Source organism: Panthera onca, chromosome A2 (assembly GCF_046562875.1).
Source record: "Panthera onca isolate mPanOnc1 chromosome A2, mPanOnc1 haplotype 2, whole genome shotgun sequence".
NCBI lineage: Eukaryota > Metazoa > Chordata > Mammalia > Carnivora > Felidae > Panthera > Panthera onca.
This window is the reverse complement of record NC_138340.1, coordinates 167,351,529-167,375,709: the sequence shown is the minus strand read 5'-3', so window position 1 is coordinate 167,375,709 and position 24,181 is coordinate 167,351,529. Positions and strand designations below refer to the sequence as shown.

At 40.1% G+C, this 24,181-nt stretch overlaps 1 protein-coding gene across 9 annotated transcripts in view; it reads left to right on the top strand.

The window, feature by feature from the left end:
• Positions 1-24,181, top strand: part of LMBR1 (limb development membrane protein 1) — a 194,745-nt gene that overhangs the window by 125,065 nt on the left and 45,499 nt on the right. For 4 of the 9 annotated variants that reach the window (XM_078436993.2, XM_060633485.3, XM_060633484.3 and 1 more), the window contains 2 exons: positions 993-1,059; positions 21,118-21,279. The exons of 1 other annotated variant lie outside the window; for it this stretch is intronic. In XM_078436993.2, coding sequence (XP_078293119.1) covers positions 993-1,059; positions 21,118-21,279 — 229 coding nt within the window. Of the gene's footprint in view, positions 1-992; positions 1,064-6,130; positions 6,348-21,117; positions 21,280-24,181 lie in introns of those variants that run through there. 4 more of the 9 variants (XM_078437003.2, XM_078436999.2, XR_013551882.2 and 1 more) reach the window with 3 other exon arrangements.

The following is a 24,181-nucleotide window of genomic DNA, read 5'->3' as shown; positions in this document are numbered from 1 at the left end:
TCTTTCTCCTCTGAAGAAAACGTATTGCTAATGAGTAACTTTGATTGTGCAAACTGTACTTCAGGGAGCTTGTTTGAAATCTGAAGAACTTAGTTGCTACAAGTAGTAGAGACCAAGTATTTCAAATTTGAATAATTAAAGCAAGACGGAAGAGTTCTATTCAGAAACGTTTTGTAGTCTGAGGCTAATTTGACTTCCTAGGACGTGTCATTGGTTTTCGAATAACAGAGACTCTTACCGTATATAGTGACCGCATCTTTTTAAGATATTCCCACAGGCTGTCACTGGAAAATGACTAGTAAGAGCTGCTGGTTGCTTCTGTTTTTATTACATATCACATGTTTTCCAGCCTATCTCAAAAGAGAACTTCGTGCACTTGATTTACCTATCTATAGAATGCTGGGACTTCTTGAGATGCTTAGCATCTAGTTTAAGTGATCGTCAGTATTAATCAGTATTTTCAGTTCCTTTTATTTAATATGAAAGAGTAAGCATAGGGCACATTGGAAATGAATCACTAGAATTTAGGGGTTTTAGATTTCTAGCTTTTTGATATTAAATCTTAGAATAGTTGAACGAATGATATCTCCTGAGCAGTAGTCTGGCTTTAAAAATATAGTGAGAAGTATTAAACGTGTTCATTCTTTTTTAGTTGACGGGCAAACCTTTTTAAAATTGGCAACCTCTGTCAGTAATGTAAAATGCATTGTCTGAGGTATACAGAAAGTAATTTAAGTGTTCTATAACTTCCTGCTTGTGCCAGATGCTGTAAATATCTGGTAGAACTGACATAGGACTCTGAGTGTTTGTAGAAAACATTTCTTATTCTCTTTAAATTCTATATTGGCTAATATCATTGAGAAATTAACCAAACCCAGTACAATAGTACAGGGTGAGGAGAGTGTGCGGTAAGTTCCCAGAATATGAATGGATTGATTGTATTTATCGTCCTGCAGTCTAACTGCCCACTATTGCTTCTGACCCCCACACAGATCATTGGGAATTGTGTGTCCATCTTGGTCCTGAGCTCTGCCCTGCCTGTGATGTCAAGAACACTGGGTAAGTTTATGTGAGAAATGTCCATTTAAAGTCCATACCTTTTAACTGTATCTTTTCTAAACTTCTGCCTTGACTTTTAGTTTCTGAACGTTTTCCAAAAAATCATCCTTTGAAATATAATATGTCCTTCCAGACTATTTTAGAACTCCTGTAGTTTGAATAGAGAGCTATACCAAAACAGTACTTTACTTTTTTCAAATAAAGACCATTTTTTTTTGAATACTTTAAAAAAATATTCCTTCTCCAAACAACGGACAGTTTTTCCCACTGACTAGTTAAGCTTTTGAGTTCTCTCGTGAGTGATGAGGTATTAGGGTGATGGTGGGGTTCGGAGCTAGTGGCCAAGAAAGAATTCTTGAAGATGTCTTTGGTGCAAAAAGTTGATCATTAAAGCACAGGGACAGGACCCGTGGGCAGAAAATGCTGCCCTGGGGTTGTGAAGAGTGACTGGTTATTTACTATGGAGTTGAGGAGGTAAATAAAGTTCAGGGGAAGTTTCCAAGGAGATTTACATATGCTACTGAGGACTCACAGGATCCTGCAGGCCTGGCTATGGTCACGCTAAGGTTGTTTTCCCTCTAGTGAGGTATTAACATCGTGATCACAGGGGGTTCCTGGAGAAACGTTATACTTTGTATTTGCCTCAAGTATTTGTGAATGGGCTGCAGGTTATAAAGAAATTTAATGTTACCTGTCATCTCCTTCTTGCCTTTGTTTCCCACATCACTGTGGAGGGGATGGTGATGTTGGGGCTCCAGGAAACTGAGTCTACAGGTTTCTGGAGATTAGGCTATTGATAAGATTGGCTTTTTCTTGTAATTTACTAAGACATTTGTAAACTAATGGAGATTCACGTCCTGTAGGACTGTGATCTCTATCAGTTAGCCAGTTTTTCCTTTCCTTTCCTTTCCTTTCCTTTCCTTTCCTTTCCTTTCCTTTCCTTTCCTTTCCTTTCCTTTGTCCTTAGGCAGCCAGGAGGGTCTGAGGAATATCACACATGTCCCACCAGAGGTGGGGAGGGTGGGGATATGTACTTTGCCCTCAGCTTGCCTTATGGTCCCTCATCAGTGAGGAAACTGTGATATTCAAAAAAAGATGTTGAATGTCTAGAAATATTAAACTAGTTTTTATTATATGAAATGTTTTTTTTTAAACTTACAATTTAGTATGTGGTTTAAAAAATTGAAAATGTGTGAAGATTTATTTTAAGCTGCTTTGTGTTCGTGCGATAGACTTGAAAACTGAGGTTTTTGAGAGCACATGCAGATTTCAAGGAGATCCATTAGTTTTTTAGTTTCTTACTTGCCTGTCATTTATACAGTTTTCTTAAGTTTTCAACTTATGGGAATTTTGATCATCTTTGAACAGTAATATATTTCTACTTAGTCATCGAGACAGTTGAACAGACCTTCATTTGGCCTATTCTTATCTTTTATAAAGCACTGTTGCAGGCTGTGATCTCCCTTCTTGGTGAAATATTATTTCAGACAAAAATTTCCGCCAAGCAGTTCTGTTTGGCCTTCTGGACTCAGGTTTCAACTTCAGAGTGTTCACAAATGATTAGAAGGATCCCATCGTTCAACCTCAGCAACTCCTAACAAAAATTGCTAGTAGCTTTGAGTTGCTTTTGTTTACCTCTCATATCGCCTCTGTTATTTATTCAAGACTCGCTGCCAATCAGGGAAGTGGGCTGTGTGAAGAAAATAGAGACTGTATAGTTATGTGCTACAGAGAATTTCGTGTTTTAGTAAGAAGTGAAATCTAAGTATCAACGTAAAGGGACCACTGTTGCAGAGACGAATACAAAGCTTATTTACTCAGTGGTCTTACCTCTTTTGTGTTTGCTTTATAGGACTAGTTATTGTTTTGACATCTGCTTATGGTGTGTTAATCTTGAAGATGCCGAAAGTATGCATGTTAGTAACTTCAGTTATAACTGAGTGGTATCATTTGTGTTGTGACGGTCCGACAAGTAATTTCTGTGATGTTATAGCCACCCTACCATTTAGTTACGAAACTCACTTAGCGTGATCTGTTATTTAAGATGGTTACTAGTGATATATACCGATTTTATGGAAGCGCATTACATGCTGAGTGTACTTTTAATACAAAGAAAACAAATTAATGGCAAAATTTGCTTTTTGAAGATCAACAAATTAAATTCCTGAGTGGTTTGCCATAGAGATAAATAACAAGAAGAAAAAGAAAGATGGGACAATTAAAATGCAGCTAACAAATGCCTGGGCCCAGCTGTCCAAACAGGATTAATGGAGTGCATTAGGGTACAGTGAGTCATGTGGTGCTTTGCAAAATATCAACACGCACTGCATTACGTGTTATGCCCGGTGGCACTGAATAGATGAAAAGAAGTAAATACGTTAAACAGATTCATGGAGGCTTTTCACAGTATTAAAAAAGCAAATTTCTAGACTAAAAGAAGAAGCTTTATTTTAGTATTATGGGAAATGCAAACTAGAGAGTTACTTTGTAATTCCTCTATTAACCCTTTGGAACGGAGTCTTTGATTTTAAGAAGATGAGATGTGGAGAATTGTCATGAATATTATCCTAGTGTAGAACAGGGTTTTGATTTCCTAGCTGAAAAGCCCAGAAGCCCAGAATAGAGGATGTATTTAACAACCAGATTCCAAGCTGTGAAATTTGTCACTCTTTCTCACTGCCTCTCACAAGGAAACCCTGACCCTAAATGCTCTCGTTTGCTCCTGTGAATTCCACCAGCAGCACCTCGTCACTTGCAGTGAAATGAGAAGTGAAAGAGTGAGGAAAACCCCGCGTTACCTGCATGCGAGCAGCTTTCCTCTTATTTCAGCCATTTGTTAGTGATGGTTTTCATTTTAATTGTACATTGAAAATAACCTTGAATCCTGTATGAAAGGATTGATGTGTTGGTATTTTCGTTTCAAAAATGTTCTCTGAGTTTTTTGTGTTTTCAGGGCTGACTGGCACTGTTGGCGCACCGTAGGCATCATTAAACTGTAGCTTCAGACTCCAGTGCCCGGGTGATAGGACAAATTTATTAAAGACTTCCTTTGATCAGCATCTTATATTTGAGTATGGAAAATTTTGTACTGATCTGAAAAAATTACGACAAGAGTAGATTTTATAAGCATATTACTTGGGCAGCGAGAATTAGGTTGGGAGAAAGACTTTGACCATGTATTTTTAGTCGGGTATAATTCATATAAATGGTAGTTGTCTGTAGGAAACACAAAGATTCTGAGTCTCGCATTTCTTACTCGAACTCTTTAAAGCTCTTTAAGAGTAATGCCACGGCAGTGCACATGATTTCCAAAACATTGTTTTGCTGCCTCTTTAGATGTCAGTTTAGAAGAATCCAACATTTTGGGGGACTTGATGTCCAAGTGTGTAAACAGTTTACTGTCTGGTTTCACAGACATAAAGGTGGCCGGTGAGCCAGGTGAGTGTAGGGCAGGCCCAGGCTGAATGGACTCTGTAGATGCCCAAACTCTTTGCAACGAAATACTCCAGAGGCAGGAGTGAATTCTGTAAGAACAGACTGTGTACGATTGCTGACACGCTTTTTATTTTGCTTAATCAAGAAACTACTGATTGACCTCTTTTTGCCTTGTTATTTGCAGGCTCCTTTAACAGGAGAATTTTTTCTCAAATGCAACCAGCAGACCTTGCAGGACTGTTATTAATTTCTATTTTAAGATTATTTTTATAGTTATTTTATTATCCTGAAGCTTTCTATAACTTGTAATTATGTAAGGCCCAACTGCAGAGTTTTAAAAGAAAATGTACTTATGATATTAAAACAGAAACAAAAACATTTATCCCTTTGAATCACCTTGAATTTTTTACTATTTCCATGTGTTTCTCATCGATGGGTCCCACCTAGGCCCTCATCTTGCAGGAGATAAAGTGGATTACTCTTTTGTTCCTTGAGCAAGGGAACCTGTTTAAAAACCAGGGCAGTTTGGAGAGTTCTTTATTTGGGGTTTCGTGAATATACTATTAATCTTTACCCTGGACCAGTTCTCTCCAATTCTTAGTGTAAAACAAAAGCAAACGATGCTTAGAATTGATAAGTAAAGGGATGCCTGGGTGGCTCGGTTGGTTAAGCATCTGACGGTTTGTGAGCTCGAGCCCCGCATCAGGCTCTATGTTGTGCATGCACAGCCCCCTTCGAATCCTGTGTCTCCCTCTCTCTCTACTCCTCCCCTACTCTCTCTCTCTCTCTCTCTCTCTCTCTCTCTCAAAAATAACTAAATATTAAAAAAAAGAAATGACAAGTGCAAAATAGAAGTATAAATCATAAGAAGTATTCCTAACTATGACTTTGATGTAAAGATAATTTTAAACTCCCTACTGAAAATTTCTCAGCAAAAAATTTGTAGATGACTTACTGATATTGTTACATTGCAGAGAGTGTGGTACTAATTGCCTTTTGGTTGATTACTATTGTTCTCATAACTGAATAATACATTTGTATATCTAGTAATGATTTTTAACAATAAAGAGAAAGTATTCTGTGTCACATGTCTAAAAGAGTTAGGAGACTAACTGATGCTCAATCCCTAAATGCTTATATTCTCAGGATCGACTTGTTAGGTTCTTCTGATGCCTGCTCATGTTTCAGGACATATAGTCTGTCTGAGAAAATGTCACGTTGGCCACGCATTAACTAAATAACTTAGCCATCTGTTGACATCATTCAGATAGTCGTAAAATATGTTTTATATGAAAATAATTCTAGTTAGGATAATTTAGCTAGAAGGAGGCTTAAGATGTCATTTTTTAAAATGTTAGTAATTAAAATGTTACAATTAAAACTAGGCAGTAAACTACAGTAAGGGTCTTTGTACTAAGAATAAAGACCTCTAACCTGGCTGAGAATACTTAATAGTACACCTGTACATAGTCAATTCTGAGACCAGTGAGCATATTATCTCCTTATTTGTAGGAAGTTTTATTTTAAAATTAATTTTAATTATACAAGTATAGACGTGAACAGATTCTCATTATAAAGAATATTCAAATTAGGGATCAAGCTAAAATTCATTGTGACCACCTGTTTTAATCCTAAGCCCCTGTTCAGAGGTCTTCAGATCTTGCGTGCGTATGTGGACATAGCTGGTGCCTCCGCGGGAGTTGTGAAGTCCTCACCTGGGGTTACCTGGATCCTAACTCTTGGGTCAGCGTTCTTGTTTCTTCTGTTGACTCCTGACTTCTGTGTGCTGTCCAGTGGGAATTAAAAGAGGAAAAGGTTTCGAGATCATTTCCTGTACTGGAACTCAGTCATCTGTAAGTGAATTTCAAACTCAAGAACACTTAATTATCTCTTTCTGTTCAGGTCACCAGTGACCTCTTAATTGTGCCGTCTTTGGGTTCTGTTTTCACCTTAATTGCTCCGTGGCATTTGCTGTTTGTAATCCCACTTCCCGTCTCTCTTCTTTTTTTCTGGTCCCCATTCCCCTGTTGTTTTCTTCCTCCTTTGGCCATTCTTTAGCTGTCTATCTCTTTTACTGCTCCTCGACTACACGCATACACTTGTCCCCAAACCCAAACCTCCAAACCAGCACCTACCCCTGGGCTAAGAGCAGGTTATCCCAACTGTGTATTCCGTCCCTACTGTAGGATCTATACTTGTGTGTGTGCGTATCTCCGTCCGTCCGTCCGTCAGTCCCTCCCTCCCTCCCCTGTACTTCCCTTCAGTCCTTGGCCACTTTCTATCTGAAGGGCCAAAGCAGAAACCTGGGAGTTATGTTAGATGCCTCTCCCTCCTCATGCCGACACCCAGTGGCGACACTCAGTTTCATCTTGCTAACAATTTCACACGTTTGCTTCTTCCTTCCCGTTTCCCTTACAAAAAAAGTGAAAAGAATCAGACTTGTGTAAACAGCCAAGCAGAGAGAGCTGAGTGTGTGATTTTAAAACAATATTTTATTGTTAGGGAATGTTCATGAGGTGGACTCTAGACGGGTGTTCATTCTTTGAGGAGAATAGAGTAGCGAGTGAAAGCAAAGCTGAAGAACGGAAGTGTTTACTTTTCCGAGCGAGGAAGTGTTACTGGGAGACGCTGCGGAGGCCCCGTCTCTGGATGTTTCCTTCAGGAAGAGAGTAGACCGTCTTGTCCGCTTTGGGGGGGCTTAACCCTTCACCTGTGTGAAAAATCAGCACTTAGGTGCTTCTTGGACAGTGATTATCATTCTCATTCACTGGGTTTCACTTTATTAAAATTCACATACTCCACTTCATCTGGACTGCTAAATTAAGTTGCCTTCATATCAGGACCAAATGAATTTGTAGCGTATAAATAGTCTGACTAAAGTTGGAGTGATATTTACAACTCCATTTCTCCCTCTCTGAGCTTGGGTTCGCATTGCTCCCCCAGCCCTCTCTCCTCAGTCTCTCTGTCTTCGGGTTCTTCCCCGTCCTCTAAGGCTGAGTCACACGCTGGTCACACATGAAGCTGGGGACGCTTTCAGCCTTGTGTTATACTTACGTGTGTGTATGGCTTTCCCGAGAGACTTCACATCCCTTAAAGGACCAAACCATATTTCGTGCATCTTTTTATCCCTTCCAGCATCTAGTTAATAAATATTTGTGGTGTCACTGGGTGCCCCATGTTGAGTGTGGATTGTGGCCTCAGAATCGGTGAAGAAATTTCAGGTGTCCTCCTTCCATCCTGGTTGTCTTTATTTCCATGTTCCAAGCTTGTTTGACCAAGTGTCTTAGTTTTATTATTTTAAAAGACCCTTATAATAATAACCAGCCAAAAGGTAGAAGCACCCCAAGAGTTCATTGACAGTTCAGTGCATAAACACATCGTGGTTCGTCATACGGTGGATGCTGTTCAGCCATAAGAAGGAAGGGTGTCCACGTGAGATAAGCCAGTCACGAAACAAAAACCAGTACTGTGTGATCACTCTTGCGATCTCAGATCTCGATCCGAGAGTCAGGATCACAGAGTCTCTCGATCACAGAGTCGGGAGCGGGGGTGGTGCCAGGGCCAGGTTGGTGGGGAGGGGGAGGTGAAGAGTTGTTCTTTACTGCGTCCAGCTTCAGTTTTGCCAGATGAAAGTTCTGGAGGTTCATTGTGCAGCAGCATGAATGCACTCGACGCTGCTGAGCTGTACACTTGAAAATGGTTAAGATGGCACATTCTGTGTTGTGCGTGTTTTACCACAATTTAACAAAAAAAAGGAAAAAGGAGTGGTACAGTGATACCATATGGATGAACCTTGAAAACATTGTGCTGAGTGAAATAATCCAGGCACAAAAGGCCACGTATTGTAATATTCTGTTTACATGAACTGTCCTGAGTAGGAAACTCCACCGCAGAGAGAGAAAGTGAATTAGTGGTTGCTAGGGATTTGGGGGAGGGCTGATCGGGAGAAACCGCCTGATGGGTCTGGGGTTTGCTGTGGAGTGTCGGAAGTAGAGTGTTTTGGAACTAGATAGATATTCACGACATGGTGGATGTACTCAGTGCACTGTTTACTTTGAGGCCATTAATTTTATGATACGTGGATTTCATCTCAGTAGACTATTATTTTACTGAACACCCTCCCACAGTAGAACAGTGGACAGTAAATACATGCTGTCTCGTCTGTGTCCCTGATGTGGTAAAATCTAATTGAACTTGAGGTCTACTTATTTTTAATGATTGCGAGTCAACTTTTGAGTGTTCTCTGTTTGTTACCCTAGTGTCGCAGCCGAGGTCTCTGTAGGATGGGCAGAACCGGACCGGGAACACCCTCCCTGCTCCCTCCTCTCCAGGCACAGCCCACTCCAGCTTCAGTGGCCAGTTTAGCACTCCTCCCCTTCTCTTCCAATGTCACTGTGATCCTGTCACTCCCCTATTCTTTGTGCTTCGAAGACTTTGGCCATTAGAGTAAGGTTCTGGTTCCTTATGGTGGCACTGGAGGTCCCTGCAACCTAGCCCCTGCCCGTGTGTCCAGTGTCGATTCCTGCCGCTCCGAGCCCCGCCCGTCGGAACCACCTTTAGTGATCGGGGTGTTCTTCGGGTGTCCTGGCTGAGCACAGAGGACTCTGCTCTACTTTCCGTGCCTTTGAACCGTGTGACTTCATCTGCCACGAGCGATTGTGTGCACCGCCCATTCCGCGGCTCACCTAACCCGTCCTTCGAGACTCGGCTTAGCCAGCACCTCCGGAGAGAAAGTCTTCCCTGAGCCTGTGTGCTCTCCCGTCACCCCTTCTTCCTTCTGCACGTGTCTGCCCCGTCACCGAGCACACTGTGATCTAAGTGCTCACTTTTCTCTTCCCTCCATAAAGCTGTGAGCTCCTTGAAGAAAGGGATGATCTGTTTGCACACAGCTTTTCATGCACGTGCGGGAACCCATGCTTTTCGCTTCCCATTTTACTCTGTACAAAGACATTTAGTTGTGCTGGAAAGAGGTAGGAGAACATGAAGTATGTTGTGAAAGTCTGCACTTCTTAGGAAGGCTGTCAATTCCATAAAGGGAATAAATATCTTACATTCTTACATTGTAACGCCTACACACCCGTACAGCGCAAGAATATGAGAGTGACTGGAAAATACTATAAACATTTAACTTGGAACACAACAGCAAACACTTAGAAGTACAGAATTTCTAATTAAATCTCGTTGCCAGAGCCATAAACTGAGAGATGCATGTACGATATGGGGTTTATATTCTGCAGCCTGATCGATGTATTTTAACAGCTTTACTGAGTATAATTGACATACAATAAACTGTACATATGTAAAGCGTAGAACTGACAAGGGTTTTTTTCTTCCCCACAAGTTTTGACTTACTTGTACATGTGTGAAACCATCACCACAATCAAAATAGTGAACATATCTGTCACCCCAGAACGTTTCCTTTTGGCCCTACATGGTCCCTGCCACACACCTGTCCCGCTGTACCAACCCCCCCCTCCCTCCCCCCGTATCCCCAGGCAACCACTGACCTGCTTGTTGTAACTATAAATTAGTTCACGTCTCCTGGAAGTGTATGTAAATGAAATCATACAATGCGTACTGGTTTTTTGTCTGGCTTTTTTCACTCAGCGTATTTATTTTAAGATTTACCCAGGTTGTTGCGTGTGTCACAGTTCATTTTTGTTTAATTGTTTAATTTTTTATTTTTGAAAGAGAGAGAGAGAGAGCGAGCATGAGCAGAGGAGGGGCAGAGAGGGAGGGAGACACAGAACCCGAGGCAGGTTCCAGGCTCTGAGCCGTCAGCACAGAGCCAGATGCAGGGCTTGAACCACTAGATCATGAGCTGAGCCGAAGTGGGCCGTTCAACCGACTGAGCCACCCAGGCACCCCAGCAGTTCATTTGTTATTGTTGAGTAGTGTTTCATTTTACGTGTAGACCACGATTTGTTTATCCTGTCACCCACCAGAGGACGTTAGAGTTGTTTACAGCTTTCGGCTGTTATAAGTCAAGTCGCTCTGAGCTTTCACGTGCAAGTCTCTGTGTGGGCACACGCTGTCCTGTCTCTTGAGTAATAACTGGAAAGGGAATGCCTCGTGTACGCTTCACTTTTTAAGAAACTGCCAAACTGTTCCAGAGTCCTTACCCATTTTGCGTTCTCAGCACGAGCGTGTGGGGAGCCTGCCCTGGTATAGTCCATGAGCTAATGTTTGGCATTCTAACAGGTGTGTGGTGATATGTCTTTATGGATTTAGCTTGCGTTTCCCAGATGACCAGGGTGCTCATTTGCCCTCTGTGTATTTCCTTTGGTGAAGTATCTCTTCGGATCTTTGGCTCATTTAAAAAAATGGGGGTTGTTTCCTCATTCTTGAGTGTTGGATGCTGTTTACCTCTTCTGGATAAAAGTTCCTTATCGAGATAGGTGATTTGCAAAGATTTTTCCCAATTGCTGGCTTATTTTGTATTGTTTTAACAATATCTTTCAAAGGACAATATCCTTAATTTTGGTGAAGTCAAATGTACCAGTTTTTCTTTTCGGACTGTACTTTTGGTGTTATATCTACTGAATCTTTCTCTAACCCCAAATCACAGAGATTATTATCTCCTATGTTTTCTTCTAGATGTTTTATATCTTTAGGTTTTGTACTTAGATCCATGACTCATTTTGAGTTAATTTCTGTGTATTGGATGAGGGATGAATTGAAATTTATTTTTTTTTGCATATGGGTAGCCAGTTATTCTAGCGCCACTGCTTGAAAAGTCTATTCATGTTTCCTCTGAATGGCCTGGGAAACTTTATGGAAAATCCATTGTCTGTGTATGTGTGGGTGTGGGTTTATTTCTGGACTCTATTTTGTTCCCTTGATGTCTCTATTTGTCCCTAGTTCAATACTGCACTGTCTGGATTGCTGTGGATTTCGATTGTAAGACTTAAGATCAGGCAGTGAAGTCTGTTCTCCCCCCGCACCCCCATCCCCAAGCCCAAGTCTGTTCTTTTTGAGAGTGGTTTTAGTTATTCTAAGTCCTTTGCATTCCCCTGTGACTTTTTAAACTAGCTTGCCATTTTCCACACAAATGTCTGCGAGGATTTTGGATTGTGTTGAGTCTGTAGAACAAACTGGAGAGGATTAACATCTTTACAACACTGAATCTTTCAGTCCCTGAACACTGTATACTTACTTAGTTCTTTAATTTGTCTCGGCCGTGTTTGCGTTTTTGTTTAGGTCTAGGACATCTGATGCTATTGTAATGGTATTACTTTAAAAACTTAATTTCTAACAGTTCATTGCTGGTGTATTTGTGTATATTGGTCTTTTATTCTGCAACCTTGCTAAACTCACTTATTAGTAATAGTATCTGGTTTGTACATTTTGTTGGTTTTCGTTGATGATTAATCATAATTATGATTAATGATTTGTGAATAAAGATAGTGTTACTTCTTCCTTTCCAGCATGGGTGCTTTAATTTATTTTTCTCATCTGTTGCATTATCTGGAGCTTCCAGTACAATGTTGAATAGAAGTAGTGAGAGCAGACATTCTTGGCTTGTTGCCACCATGGGAAGAAAGCATTCTGTCCTTTACTGTTAACTGATAAGAACTGTAGTGTTTTTTAGCTTGTTTATTTTGGTGGATGCCTTTCACCAGGTTGAGGAGGTTCCCTTCTTTTCTACTTTGCTGGAGTTTTATCGGGAATGTTTACTGGGTTTTGTTAAATGCTTTTTCTGCATCTACTGACATAATCCTGTGGCTTTCTCTTTTAGACTCTGGTTAGTGTGCTAAATCACCCTGGGTGAGTCTTGAGTGTTAAACCAATCTTGCATTCCTGGGATAAGCCTCACTTGGTCATGACGTATTATCCTTTTTTTTTTTAACTTTTTTTTTTTTTTTACTGTTGGGTTCAATTTGATAAAATTTTGCTTAGGGTTTTTGCATCTGTACGAGTGCATAGATGTATAGTTCTCTTTTCGTTGTTGTTGTTGATATCTTTTTTCAGGTTTTGCTTATGTGGGTAATGCTATCTTCACTGAAACTATCCACAGGTATTTCCTCCTCTTCAAATTGCTGGATGAATGCTATACACTAAATGTTTGTGTCTCCCTGAAAATTCATACGTTGAAGCTTAATCCCCAGTGTGATCGTATTAGGAGGAAGGGGCCTGTGGGAGGTGATAGGTCGTGAAGCTCTGCCCCCATGAGTGGGATTAGGGCCCTTATGAAAGGGGCCCCGAGAGCTCCCTTGCCCTTCCCGTCATGGGAGGTTATAATGAAAGATAGCTGTCTGTAAAACAGGAAGTGGACCCTCACCGGACATCTTGGACTTCTAGCCACAGACTGTGAGAAATAGATGTGTGTTGTTTATAAGCCGCCCGGTGTGTGCTATTCTGTTAGAGCGGCTGTAATGGACAGAGACGATGAGTTTTTATAGAATTGGGTTTTTTCCTTCAGCGTTTGAAATAGTTAATCAGTGGAGCCATCTGGGCCTGGAATTTACTTTGTGGAGAGGTTTTAACAGCACATTAAATTTATATTATTGGTAGAGGACTACTCTGCTTATTTATTTCTTCTTGAGTGAGCTTTGTTGATGTCTTTTGAGGAATTTATTTCATCTATGTTGTCAAGTTTTTTTTTTGGCATAAGGTTCCTTTATTATCCCTTTAATATAGATAGAGGTATCCATGCACAGCAGTGATAATTACCTATCTCATAGCTGATGTTGGTAATTTGTGTTTTCTGTCTTTTTTTCTTTAACAGTATTGCTGGAGGTTTATTGATTTTTATGGACCTTCTCAAAGGACCAGTTTTCGGTTTCATTTATTTTTCTCTGTTCTTTTTCTCTTTTCCTTTCATTGATTCACTCTTTATTGTTTATTTTCTTCTGCTTATTTGGGGGTTTATTTTTGTCTTATTTTTCTGCTTTCTTAAAATTGAAGCTGTGTTCCCTGATTTGAGATCTTCTTTATTTTCTAGCATTGCCTCTGAACACTATGAGTTTCTAAGTATTGCTTTGGCTGCACCTCCTTGAATTTTCATCTAAAGTGTTGCCATTTTCATTCAGTTCAGTATACTTTCTGACTTCCCTTGTTATTTCTTCTTGGACCATGGATTGTTTAGAAGTCTGTTATTTAGTTTCCAAATATTTGAGGATTTTCCAGAGATATTTGTCTGTTAGTGATTTCGAATTTAATTTCATTATGGTGAGGAAATATGTTTTGTATGACTTGAATCATTTTGAATTTATTGAGACTTGCTTTATGGCCCAGAACATGGTCTGTCCTCATGTATCTTCTATGTGTACTTAAAAACAAGGTGTATTCTGCTATTCATGGGTAGAGTGTTCTATAAATATGAGGTCAGTTTAGTTGATAATGTTGCTCAAGTTCTTTGTATCCTTACTGATTTTCTAACTATCTGTTTTATCAGTTATTGAGAGAAGGGGTTTGAAATCTACCACAATTGCAGATTTATTTATTTCTTCCTACATTTCTTTTTTTTTGCTTCATGTATTTTTGAAGTTCTGGTATTATTAGATGCATAAATATTTAGGACTGTTACATTCTCTTGATGAATTGACCCCTTTATAATTAGGCTAATGAAGATGACATTCTTCATTCCTGGTAATCTTTTTAGCTATGAAATCTACTTTGTGTGACATTAATATAACCATGTCAGCTTTTATTTTTTTGATTAAAATTACATAGTATACTTTTTTCCATTCTTATACTTAAAAACAATTTTTTTTGATGTTTTTATTTATTTTTGAGACAGAGAGAGAGCATGAGCAGGGGAGGGGCAGAGAGAGGGGGCGACACAGAATCCGAAGCAGGCTCCATGCTCCGAGCTGTCAGCACATCACCTGACGTGGGGCTCGAACTCACGCACTGTGAGATCGTGACCTGAGCTGAAGTCGGACGCTTAACCGACTGAGCCACCCAGGCGCCCCTCCATTCTTATACTTTTAACCTGTTTGTGACTTTATGTTTATTTATATTTATTAATTATCTTTTAAAAATGTTTGAGAGGGAGAGGGAGAGAGGGAAGGAGGGAGGGAGGGAGGGAGGGAAGTGCAGAGAGAGAGGGAGAGACAGAATCCCAAGTGGGCTCCACGCTCAGCACAGAGCCTGATGTGGGGCTTGATCTCTCACCACCATGAGATCACGACCTGAGCCGACATCAAGAGTCAGACACTTAACCAGTTGAGACACCCAAGTGCCCATGTGTCTTTGTATTTAAATAGTTGGTTTCTTAAAGATAATGTAGAGGGGCACCCGGGTGGCTCAGTCAGTTAAGTGTCTGACTCTTGACTTTGGCTCAGGTCATGATCTAATGGTTTGTAGGATCAAGCCCCACGTAGGGCTCTGCACTCGACAGCGTGGAGCCTGCTTGGGATTCTCTCTCTCTCTCTCTCTCTCTCTCTCTCTCTCTCTCTCTCTCCCCTTTCTCTCTATCCCTTCCCCCACTCACATGCGTGTGCTTTATTTCTCTCAAAAATAAAAAAATAAAATAAACATTAAAAAAAGAAAAAAGTTTAAAAAAATAATTTAGAGTTGGATCTTGCTTTTTTATATAGTCTGTTAATCTTCATTTTTGAATTTGGATGTTTAGACCGTTTACTTTGAGTGCAATTACTGATATGTTTAAATCTACGATCTTGTTCTTTATTTTCTGTTTCTTCTCCTCTCTTCTTTGTTCCCTTTTTCTTCTTTATCTTCATTTTTTCTCAATATGTTGCATTAAAAAAACTGATTCTACTTTATCTCCTTTGTTGACCTGTTTGCTATAACTGTTTGTTGTAGTATTTGGATAGTTGCTCTCTGGTTCATAGTATACATTTTTAATGTCACAGTCCACCTTCTTGTGGTATCATAGCCCTTAATGTAAGAGCCTTCTCACGGTGTATTTCCATTTCTCCCCTGGCTGTTTTCGTGCTCATTATCATAAATTGTATTTGTACACGTTAAAAACCCTATAATACAGTGTTTCCAATTTTGCTCTGAACAGTGATCTTTCAAAGAGATTTAAAACTAACAAGTCTTTTATATTTACCTGCATAGTAATCATTTCTGTTGTTTTTCGTTGCTTTCTGTAGATCTAGATTTCCTTCTCATACATTTTCCTTCTGTCTGTCTGGAGGACTTTTTTCAACATCCCACGTAATGCCGGTCTGCCAGTGATGGGTTCTTTCCACTTTTTGTATACATGAAATGTCTTTATTTTGCCTTATTTTTTTTTAAAGTTTTCACTGGATATGGAATTTCAGATTAACTTTTTCCTTCAGTATTTTAAAGATGTTATATGACTCTTTTCTCATTTCTGTAGTATTTGATAAATCTTCTGTGATCATTATCTTTGTTTTTTTTAATTTGTGTAACAAAAGATAATTTGATCTCTTTTCTTCCATATGACCATGTTTAAGATTTGTCTTCTTTATCACTGATTTTAAGAAGTTTAATTATGATGTGCTGTGGTGTAGTTTTCTTCAGATTTTTGTTCACTGAGTTTATTGAACTTCTTTGATTTGTAAGTATATAGTTCTCATCAAATTTGGAAGGTGTTCAGCCATTATTTCTTCAGATGCTTTTTCCTTCCTGTTCTCTTTCCTCTCCGTAAGGAACTCTTACCACAAGCATATCATTCATTTGAAATTAATTCATAGTTCCCTCGTGCTGTGTTCATTTTTTGTCTTGGTTTGCTTTCTGTATTTCGTTTGAGTATTTTCTACTGGTGTGTCGGATCTGCCACTAATCCCATCCAGTGCGTTTTCCATGTGTCACATGGTAATATTCCTCTGTAGAAGGTCCGTTTGGGTCTGTTTTGTATCTTCCGTGTCTCTGTTGAACAAGTCCACTCTTCCATCTTCTGAAATACAAGGTATACAGTTCTGATTAGTTAATTGTCCTTGCTCCTCATTCTATCATCTGGGTCATTCCTGGTTCAGTTGTTCACCCATGAGCATGAGTGGGCCCGTTCCCTGCTGAATACTCTAGAGCCTCTTCTACACATCTGGGTTCCCACCCCGTGCAACTCTCTGTCTACCCTGCGGTCCCCAGCCTCCAACTGCACCTCCTCAACTTAGCAAGATGGCTGGACCCTGTCCCTGTTACTCTCTGTGCTGCAGCCCGGAAGGCCTCTTCAGGCCGGAGCTGTGGCAGAGGTAGGGCCCGGCTCGCCTGTTGCTTGTCTGTCAGCGTTATTGCCCTTTATTGCTTAATGTCCAGGGTCTTGAAAATGAAGGTTTTGTATGTCTTGTCCAGGTTTTTTTGGTTAATTCAGGTATGAAGGGAAAATCTGGTCTCTTTTATCCCATCTTGGCCCAAACCTGAAGTCAGTATTCCTAGTTGATGTAATTTAGTGAAAATCTACTTGCAAAGTAAGAACAGTCAAAAGTTGAAGTCTTTGCTTTAATAGGATCCTCTGTGTTCCACCCCAGAAGTGGACCTTCTCTTCAATTTTAGAATGACTTTGTTTTTGAATAAATAAAACAGTTGGCAATGGGCCTATATACATTAACCCTGAAATGAATGATGCTTAAAAAGGATTGTATATTTTATTATTTTGTACCCTTTAGGTCATATTTATTATTTGATGCCTGCCTTAGGTATAAGTTTATTCCAACAGTGTGGTTTAGAGAAGGGAATTTGAAAACCTCGTCAAGATAATAATCTAACCGTTGTAAGAGTCCAGAGGGAGAAACGTGTTGATCCCAGTGTTTTGTCAGAGAACACTTAACTTCTAAATTTATTTTTTTATGACAAGATGTGTGTGTTCCTTTTGGCAGTCTTACATTAAAGCCATGGATATCATGTCGGCCATTTGTGTGGGATGCCAGCACACGTGGTTTAATGATAAAGTTGCTTTAATGATCCCTTAAGCGTGTCAGGCTTTCCACGTCTTCATGCTAGTGAGGAACCAGGGTGTGCTTGCTAGAAATCAGAGTCAACTCAGGTGGGCTAACGAAGGTGGGTTCTCATGATTCGTGTTGCAGGTGGAGTAACCGGGTCTTCCCTGAAATGAGGTTCTTATGAAGGTATAAGTTCCATTATTCAAGGAATTATGCATAAAATGTTTTTAACTGTATCTTAGCGGGCGGAACCGACACGTGGTTTGTCATGAAGATCATTTTATTCACCGATAAGATGGCTTTATGCTTAGCCATGCTTAACTAAGGAGGCCTTTAGCTGGTGTATATTTTACGTATCTTTTAAAGAAATAACTTTTGAATGGGAATGAGCATTTCAGTATTTGAGTAGCAGAGTTAATAACATTTGATAATTGATTTTTTTGTTAGTATTATCTTAAAATTTTGCTGCCTTAATACCCTTTTTTAAAAAGAGTTTTTAATGTTTATTTTTGAGAGAGAGAGAGAGAGAGAGAGTGTGTGTGTGAGCAGGGGAGGGGCAGAGAGAGAGGGAGACAAAGAATCCAAAGCAGCTGCCTTAATACGTATGCTTTTATATCTTTCTCCAGAAATGGAGATTTTGAAGTATTATACATTTTTACAATAAATGTTAAAGTTAAAATTTTAAGTATTGTTACTTTTTCCTAAGTGTTGGCACTTTTAATAAAAAAGTACATTTTACAATTTAATAATTGCTGTGACATAGCCTCTCAGATGTTGGTTTAGGGGTTATTGTTTAAGGTTCAGTCTTATACGGGGTTTTCAGGACTAAAGAGCTGCATGTGTTGTCCAGAGTGATCTTTTAGTCGGACCATGTTAGTTAGATATTTAAAAGATTAAATTTGAAACGGCAGTGTCTTCAGAACTAGCCCCTATAACCTAATATTTTGTCTAGTGCTTTGTTGCACTGTAGCAACGGGCTCCTGTATGTCTGTGAGGTCGACCTGAGATGTCCCTGGGACCAAACATGTCATAAGGAGATCGCTCTCTGTCTGGGATTTCATATGAAGTCTTGGCCCTGACTCTCAGGGTGCCACGTTGAATCCGCCGAGAAGCTGTATGTCACATACCTTCCACTGCCCCTGTACTCTGTGTGGCACTGCTGTCCCCCCCGTGGTGCATAGGCCAGGTCCAGGGTGGTGGCGGACTTACTGGTTAGCGTGTCCCCATGCTGTCCAAAGTGGTCCGTCCCCATAGGTTCACGAAGTAAGTCACTGGGCTATGAAGAAAACGTGAGAACTCGTATTTATCTTTACTGCTATTATTTTTAACACCTGTTCTTTGTGTGTAATGTGAAAGTCAGTGAGTAGTACATATATAGTTTTAAAATCATTAGATAGCATATCTTGGGTATATATGTTCTGATTTTTTCTTTGTGAATGGTGGTATATGAGTAAAATGTTCTGAAACCAGGTAAGACTCTTCTGGAGAATCTGCACAGGGTTTTATTCTATGATCGGTCACTTTCTCCGTCAATCATTTCATCATATGCGAGATTTCGTGTCTGTGTGCATCTCTGTGTTTTTCTTGTGGAATGATCTATGGCTCTGACCAGATTCTCAAAGGAGTTTGGTCCTACACATCAAATAAACTAATTATCTGGGAAGCCTGGGCTGAAATCGCTGAAGTGTGTTTTGGAAGGACTGTATCCTGTCTACAGATAACTTCCTGGGTTAAATTAAATGGTACTTAGTGTGAAAAATAAAATGTATAATTAGATATGTATTCCTCTTAACACAGTAAAGTTTTTTATCTGAGAAGCAGCAGCCGTGATTGTTGCTGTGACTCCTGATGTGTGGTCTGTGCTGTGTCCTCTGCTGGGGTCTGGGTCCCTTCACCATTTTTTTTTTTAACATTTATTATTGAGAGAGAAACACAGAGTGTGAGCGGGGGAGGGGTAGAGAGAGGGGGAGACACAGAATCTGAAGTAGGCTCCAGGTTCCTAGCTGTCAGCACAGAGCCCGGTGCGGGGCTCGAACTCACAAACTGTGAGATCATGACCTGAGCTGAAGTCGGATGCTTAACTGACTGAGCCACCCAGGTGCCCTGTCCCTTCACCTTCTTTAAAATGATATTTTATCGTATGTTTTCATTAATCTTCTCTCTAAAATATCATGATAGATTATTGTCTCTCAAATTCAAATACATTGGCCCTGTGTAAGCGTGGCTGTTAAAGAAATACTTTTTGAAACGTCCTATTTTTGTGATACTTTGGATATGAAGGTTTTTCTGTTTTCTCTCTGCCCTGCTTTTGTAGAGCCGTCCCTGTAATAGGTGATGGGGTTGCTTTGGTGGGGGTGAGAGCTGAGTTCAACAGTCAGCTGATAAAATGAAATGGAGTTTGGTTACTCCTGAAATCCTTAGGCCACCCGTAAAAGAAAGGTAATATGATCTTGTTTATACAGCCCTCTATGGTTAAAATTTTACATGATAGGCCCCAAGTGGCTCTTCAGTTTCTTCCTTGAAGACTGTCACCAGTCCCATCATCTGTCACTTGACTACTTGCATGTTGTTTACTTATTTATTTACCAGTGGTCAGAAAACTTCCTGGCATTCACACATTCTTTCTAATAAGTATGTGGCCTAGGGTACATTATCACTGAATAGGATGACTTTTTTTTTTTATTTAAGATTTGTTTTTATTTATTTTTTAATTTTTAAATTTTTTTAATGTTTTATTTATTTTCGAGAGCAAGAGAGACAGAGCATGAGCAGGGGAGGGGCAGAGAGAGGGGGAGACACAGAATCCGAAGCAGGCTCCAGGCTCTGAGCTGCCAGCACAGAGCCTGATGCGGAGCTCGAACTCACGGACCGCGAGATCATGACCCGAGCTGAAGTCTGATGCTTAACCAACTAAGCCACCCGCGTGCCCCAAGACTTGCTTTTAAAAATCAGTTTAGGTGAATTTAAATAGCTTCAATGTATATAACTATCCTGCATTTCTAGGTGTGTTATTGTACTCCACAAACCTGGAGCATCCAGTTCAGATTAATAATATTCCCCTGCCTCCCCTCTTAGTTTATTAGAACTACCCTATTAATTTACCCTAGAAAAGAATTACCCTATTAGTTTATTCATTTATGTAGTAATTATTAAGTATGGGCAAGCATGGCTCTGGGCATTGGGAACATAGGAGTGAAAAAAACAAAGTCCTTGTTCTCAATAGAACTTACATTCCAGTGGGGAAAGTAGGCAGTAAAGACACCAGAAAGGAAAAGAAATTATTTCGAGTAGTGTTGTGTTACAAAGAGACGTAATTGGGATAGCCGGCCATGGAGGGGTCCGGCTGTTTTATGTAGAGGGGACAGTTGCCTCTCTAAGGAGGTGACGTTCGACCTGGGACCCGCATGGAGAGGGGGACCGAGCAGTGGGGAGGTGCGAAGCGTGAAGTTTGTCAGGTGTCTCGTCCGCCACGGCTCCACGACTCTTGTTTCCAGACTCAGTTGAGCGCGCTGTGCTTTCTCCCCGTGAGCTGCGGCCCAGTGGATGTCTTGTCAGTGTAAGCGTGCCGAGTGTCAGGGGTGTTCGCTCCAGCTCCCGCCGCTTCCGAGAGACCGTGACACCCGGACAGAGTGGGTTAGAGCCGGTTGAGGTTGTTCCCCAGGATAACAATTACATACTTCAACTAGGACACCTACTAACAGAAATGAGAAAGTCCATGGAATTTGATCTGTTTTGTACTTTATTTTGTAACGTATTTAAATATATTGTACCTGATTTTATTAAGGGCTATTTTATTTATTTTTAACAGGAATCACTAGATTTGATCTACTTGGAGACTTTGGAAGGTTTAATTGGCTGGGAAATTTCTATATTGTATTATCCTACAATTTGCTTTTTGCTATTGTGACAACATTGTGTCTGGTCAGAAAATTCACCTCTGCTGTACGAGAAGAACTTTTCAAGGCCCTAGGTAATCCTGAGGTTTATGGGTATTTTTCTCGCTTTCTACTAATTTTTAATTTTGCCATATGAATTGATTTTAAGTCTTCATCTCTTCATTTTTCCTGATGTATAACACCTTAGAGGTCACATTTCTGACCCACTCCTTATTGGTTGTGCTCTTGTGTAAAATTATTTCATTAAGCCTCGGCTTCCTTATCTATAAAATGGTGATAATACCTTCTTCTCTTGTTGTGGATATTAACTGAAATATTTCTTGTAAGGGCCTGAGCATAGTCCTGGCACATCAGAAGGGCTCAATAAAATGAGCTCTTTTATCGTTAAGACGATGGTGGTTGTGGTGAGGCGAGGGTAATAATGGGCTAAACTTCTCTTTTGGTAACGACACCTCTTACTGTTTTTTAGTTGCAGATCTCTTTTGAGGCTTGGAGTTTACAATATCAAGCTGATCCATAATTCTCTTCCATAAGCCAAACAAGTCAGGATAAAAATATTAGTGTTCTTGTCATTAATATGGGAGAGGGCATTCCTGAATCATGTCGTCCATGAGTCACATGTATTGTGACAGTATTAAAAAACTCTTAGGTTTGGCTAAGGTATAAAGGGAATAAATGTAACTTACCAAATGTGTTTTCCATGCTTACTTCAACATTAGTACTAAACATACATCAGGCTTTATATTTTAGGAATACCAGGGCAATATAAACTGTCTTGCTATATACACCCTCTTGGGTTTGGAGTGTGTAATTTTATAATAAAAGAAGGGAAAGGCAGCGATTTATTGTAGGGACTCCTAACATTAGGTCGTTTACCTAACTTGACATCATTTGAATGTTTATAGTCTGTGTTCTGTTGTGGCTTGTAGTGGTTGCCATACGCCCCGTACTGATTAAGGTCCAGATAACCTCCACCTTCTGAGCAACGTGAAGCTTCTCACCCAACCAAATTCTTCCAACCTCTGTGGTTGAAGGGATGACCTTTGGGAAGGAAAAAAGATTTCAGATTATCTACTCATATGTATTTTACTTTAAGTTCACCCTGTGAGGGGATGGTTGGTGAAATAGTGGCCTAGAAGTGAAAGTGACCTCTCATTTCAGCAGAAGCAGCGGATAATTGTGGATTTTCATGCCTAAGTTTCATAATACCGACAAGGTAAAAATCTGTAAGGTGACGTGGGAATCCATAGCTCTCCCCGCCAAATGTCTCAAGTGAGAACTTCATTTTGAAGCCCGTGGTAGCATCAGTGAGGTTAGTTAGCCACAATGTCAGGTCGATTCCCACTGACTAGTCACTGACATGAGATGGCTGTAGATGAATTACTGAAAACTTAGTTTTGAGTTAAGTATTCTGGATATCATCTTTCTAAAGAAACTTTTTTTAATGTAGGGAAGTATCATTTAACCTAAGGTGAAGTCATATATGTTGTGTTGGCCCTTTGACCATAATAGGCAATAGAATTATCAAGACTTGTGTAAAACCGCTAGATGGATTTAAGGTTTTTTGTCCAAATGTTTTCTGTTACTCTTTGGAATGCCTAAGGAGGACATGAATCATACCTAGAAAAAGATCCTCCATATTAAGTATATGTAATAACGTGTGACTCATCTGAGATCTTCAGTCTAATTTCACTGGGAATTGTAATTTGATTATAAAATTTAACTGTCTCCTTTTTTCCCCTCTTTTTTTTGTAGGCTTTTTCCCTCTGGTGCTATGTCCATTGACAATGACAGTGTCTATCTCATAGAGTACCTGCTGTACTCTGGGTATATAAACAAACACTGGATGGCGGTGGAGGTGACTGTATCCGCACAGAGAGACGTTGTCGTTTTGTTTTTTTTTTAAGATGCGTAGCTTGTGCTGCCCCCAGGTTTTAGAAGTAACAACTGGAAATGTGTCCTAAAAGGGGATTCCCTTTTGCTTCCAGCATGATTACCCCGCTGGTTCTCTGTCCGCCTACTTCCTTCTCTAGCAGGCCGTGTTGAAACACGCTTCCCCGGCAGCTGTGGGTTCCTGTTGTCACTCAATGGTTTGGCCATTCCTGGGATCAGAACTCTTTTTTATGTTAGATTGATTTCTTTTTTCCTTCCCATTCATCCATCATACACAGACTCAATTTTAGCTTTTCTTTTATGAACATATGCAGGTGATAGAAACTTTAAAATTCAGAGTGCTGTGGTGATTTAAGAGGGATGTAAAATTGCTTAACTGCCAGGTAGATAGCTATCTGGAATCTTAGGGGAAAAAAACCTCATCCAAGTATGTTTTTGAGGTGTCAGCAAAGGTCTGAGCCTCATAAAAATGTTTCCTCAAAATCTTTTCCATAGATGGACTGGTTATATATTCTTGAATATCTTTGTGTTTCACTTTATTAGTAAGTGCTGAGAGCTTTGGTGCCACATGAACTATCTTCTAGTTTTTATCCCTGGGAGGGCACAGTTGTATATGTCAGGTGCATTATGTGAGTGACTGATGTATGATACAGAAGGAAACTAACGTAACTTTAGGAGATAGTGATACTTTCTTATTCTGTGAACTATCTTTGAATATTGGAATATTATTTATGTTCAGTTTATTATTTTGCCATTTCTTGTCTTTTTCTTTTTGATCATGTTTTCCATTGCTTTTCTTTTCATGACATGCTTAATATTTTGGTATGTCTTTCCATGTGTTTTCTTGTGTGTATACTTGTATGTGTGTATTTTAAAACAAGAACGCCATCATATTGGTGTCCGGTTAGGTCCCCCGGGAAGCACACTGGGTCTGGATGAGCTTGCGGGAGGAGGCGTGAGAGAGCGTGCTCCTGGGATCGGTGCGGGGGGGGGGGGGGGGGGCGGGAGGGGCACGGGAGCGGGGTGGGGGGGGGGGGAGGGAGTGAACTGAAGAAAGCGGAAGCCTGCACGGGCCCCAGAGCT